Below are 2,200 nucleotides of genomic sequence, written 5' to 3'. Positions count from 1 at the left end.
TCTGTCTTAAAGTCTTTACAAATACGCAAACTCTCATTTGGCAAGTTAAAATCCTGTCGCGTGAGCTTTCTCGCGACTTAAACCTAATTTCCTAATTTGCATAATTGTACTTTTTCTGGGAAAAATTTCTTCTTGATTTGCGACATGTTGGAGGCGTTTATATGCTTTTTCACTATGACTAAGAGAAAAATATAACTTTTTCAGATAAGTGGCTATACTTCAACCGCGTATTTTGTCATTCGGTGGGTCAAAATCCCCTCCCATCAGCTTTCTTCAAATTTGACTAATTTGCATGTTGTCGAGTTTTCCCCGGAAAACTTCGCGTATTTGTTGATATTACGTACAAGCGATGATGACCCTACACCTAATAAAACAAATTTTCTTTAAGTTCTTGTTTTTGAAACTATTGTTGTTTCGATCTTGCAGACGTTGACAGTCCACAACGAACATGACAGTTCGCCAATCGAATTCTGTCATTTTAATAACCGCGGACATGCAAATTAGTATGCCAGACAGACTCAAGATTGTGTTTTGTAAGTTAGTGAACAGTTTTGAAGACTACCAGAGTTATTTTTTCACCACGTGTGATGGAAGCCAAACAAGTTGCCGAAATGACAGTCAAGTCGGTGGAAGAAGAATTGTAATTCGAACATTAAGTAACATGGCTGTGCAAATTAGTGAGTCGAAACTTAATACACTGTTACATAATAGATTCCTGGCTGGGAAAGTGACAAAACATTACTAAAGCTGATCAATCCGTGTTCATTGCTGTTGAAATCTTCCTCCTATTTCTTTAAGCACAGCTTTTTCGTCGACGAAGAAAACCCGGATTGGTTTTATCCATGATAGCATTTAAGCATGGCAACGGACAGCTGGCATTTAGCCATATGTAAAAATACTTGCAGTTTTCGTTTTACTGTGTTTACCATAGCATTCATTCAGTTTTCAGTCTTACATTGTTTACAATTTCACAAGTATGTATAAACCCTGTCATGTAAGGGTCCCTGCACCTATCTAAAAGGCCCCAGTAGAGAAGATGGAGGTAGAAGCAAAGAGATCCTCACTACTAAAACCATGTGACGTTATTTTTGAAAACATGCTCAACTCTCAGAAAGTTTTTCAACGGCCTCAAAGAAAGTCTTTTTTCTTGACAGCGGTCCACTTGTAGTCAAGTGTAGCTGATTGCAGATTTTTCTCAGAACTGCCAGTGTGAGTGAGTCAAGGTTCTTGTTCTTTACATGTTCGCAGATGTTGCTAACACTCACGATGATTGGATGGCTTGGTTTACCCATATCATCCATCACCAAACTTCTAAGGGTGTCAAAGGCCATTTCCGACTCTGCGGCCTTGATGTCTTCCTCAGAGATTTCTTCTGAATCAATAACCCTATGACGCAGCGCCGCTGTCTGACGTGATAACAGGCTGCTGATTTGCTGCGCAGTCCTCCACTCTTCGGGCTTAAACGTGAGCTCTCCGTCTTCATTTCTGAGGGTCTTCATCTCCCTCGCTACCTGCACAGGATCGGCCTTGTTTCCAGTTCTTGCACCCTCTTCAAATTTCTTCATCAAGAAGGTCTTGACGTTATCAGTCAATCTGGTGGGTCGTTTTGTTATCTTCAGAGCCCACCCCAATGGTCTAGGGTCATATCCTCGGACAATGCTGCCACTATCCTCACCTTGCGATGAGGTTGATGGCACATCCGGAGCAAACGTCACCCCTGTCGTAATTCCCGCCCATTTCCTCCTAACGCGGTCATACATGGACTCGCAGTCCACCTCAAGACGGTGCTTGCCCGTGTCCATATGGTTGTCTGCCTCTGCTTGGGTCTTGAACGTGAGGACGCATCCAGTCTCTTTGCAAGAGTAGATCTCAGACTGGTGCCTGCCGCTCTCACCCACACTTCCCCTATGTGTAGCTTGACCAAATGCCTTTATCACCCTTAGCCCAGTATCTCCTTGAGGTGTAACTCCAAGACCACTATAGGGGATGAGGCATCCAGGGCCGATGTCGTACGCTTTTCACACACGGATGCCACACTCCTCGTACTGGAAATTGTTTAACACACTAATACCTGGTATCTTGCCATCTTTGTTTCTCTCCCTGGTCGTGTCCACCTCGACGACCGCTGCTCTGCACCCTTTGATACCACCATGGGATTCTAGTACTGTTTTCATATCCTCAGCGGTTACGGTTAACCCAG

General features: G+C 43.5%; 1 protein-coding gene across 1 annotated transcript; it reads right to left on the bottom strand.

The window, feature by feature from the left end:
• Window positions 1–1,006: 1,006 nt before the first annotated feature.
• LOC145498094 (uncharacterized) lies at window positions 1,007–1,805 on the bottom strand. Its single transcript, XM_081477972.1, has one exon. It carries the CDS (start codon window positions 1,800–1,802, stop codon window positions 1,101–1,103), a length of 702 nt encoding a protein of 233 aa, XP_081334098.1. The 5' UTR covers window positions 1,803–1,805; the 3' UTR covers window positions 1,007–1,100.
• Window positions 1,806–2,200: the final 395 nt, after the last annotated feature.

The sequence above is a fragment of the Orbicella franksi genome, chromosome 9 (assembly GCF_964199315.1).
Source record: "Orbicella franksi chromosome 9, jaOrbFran1.1, whole genome shotgun sequence".
NCBI classification, from domain to species: Eukaryota; Metazoa; Cnidaria; class Anthozoa; order Scleractinia; family Merulinidae; genus Orbicella; species Orbicella franksi.
Note: the sequence above shows the minus strand (reverse complement) of the source record. Positions and strands in the feature narration are given on the sequence as shown.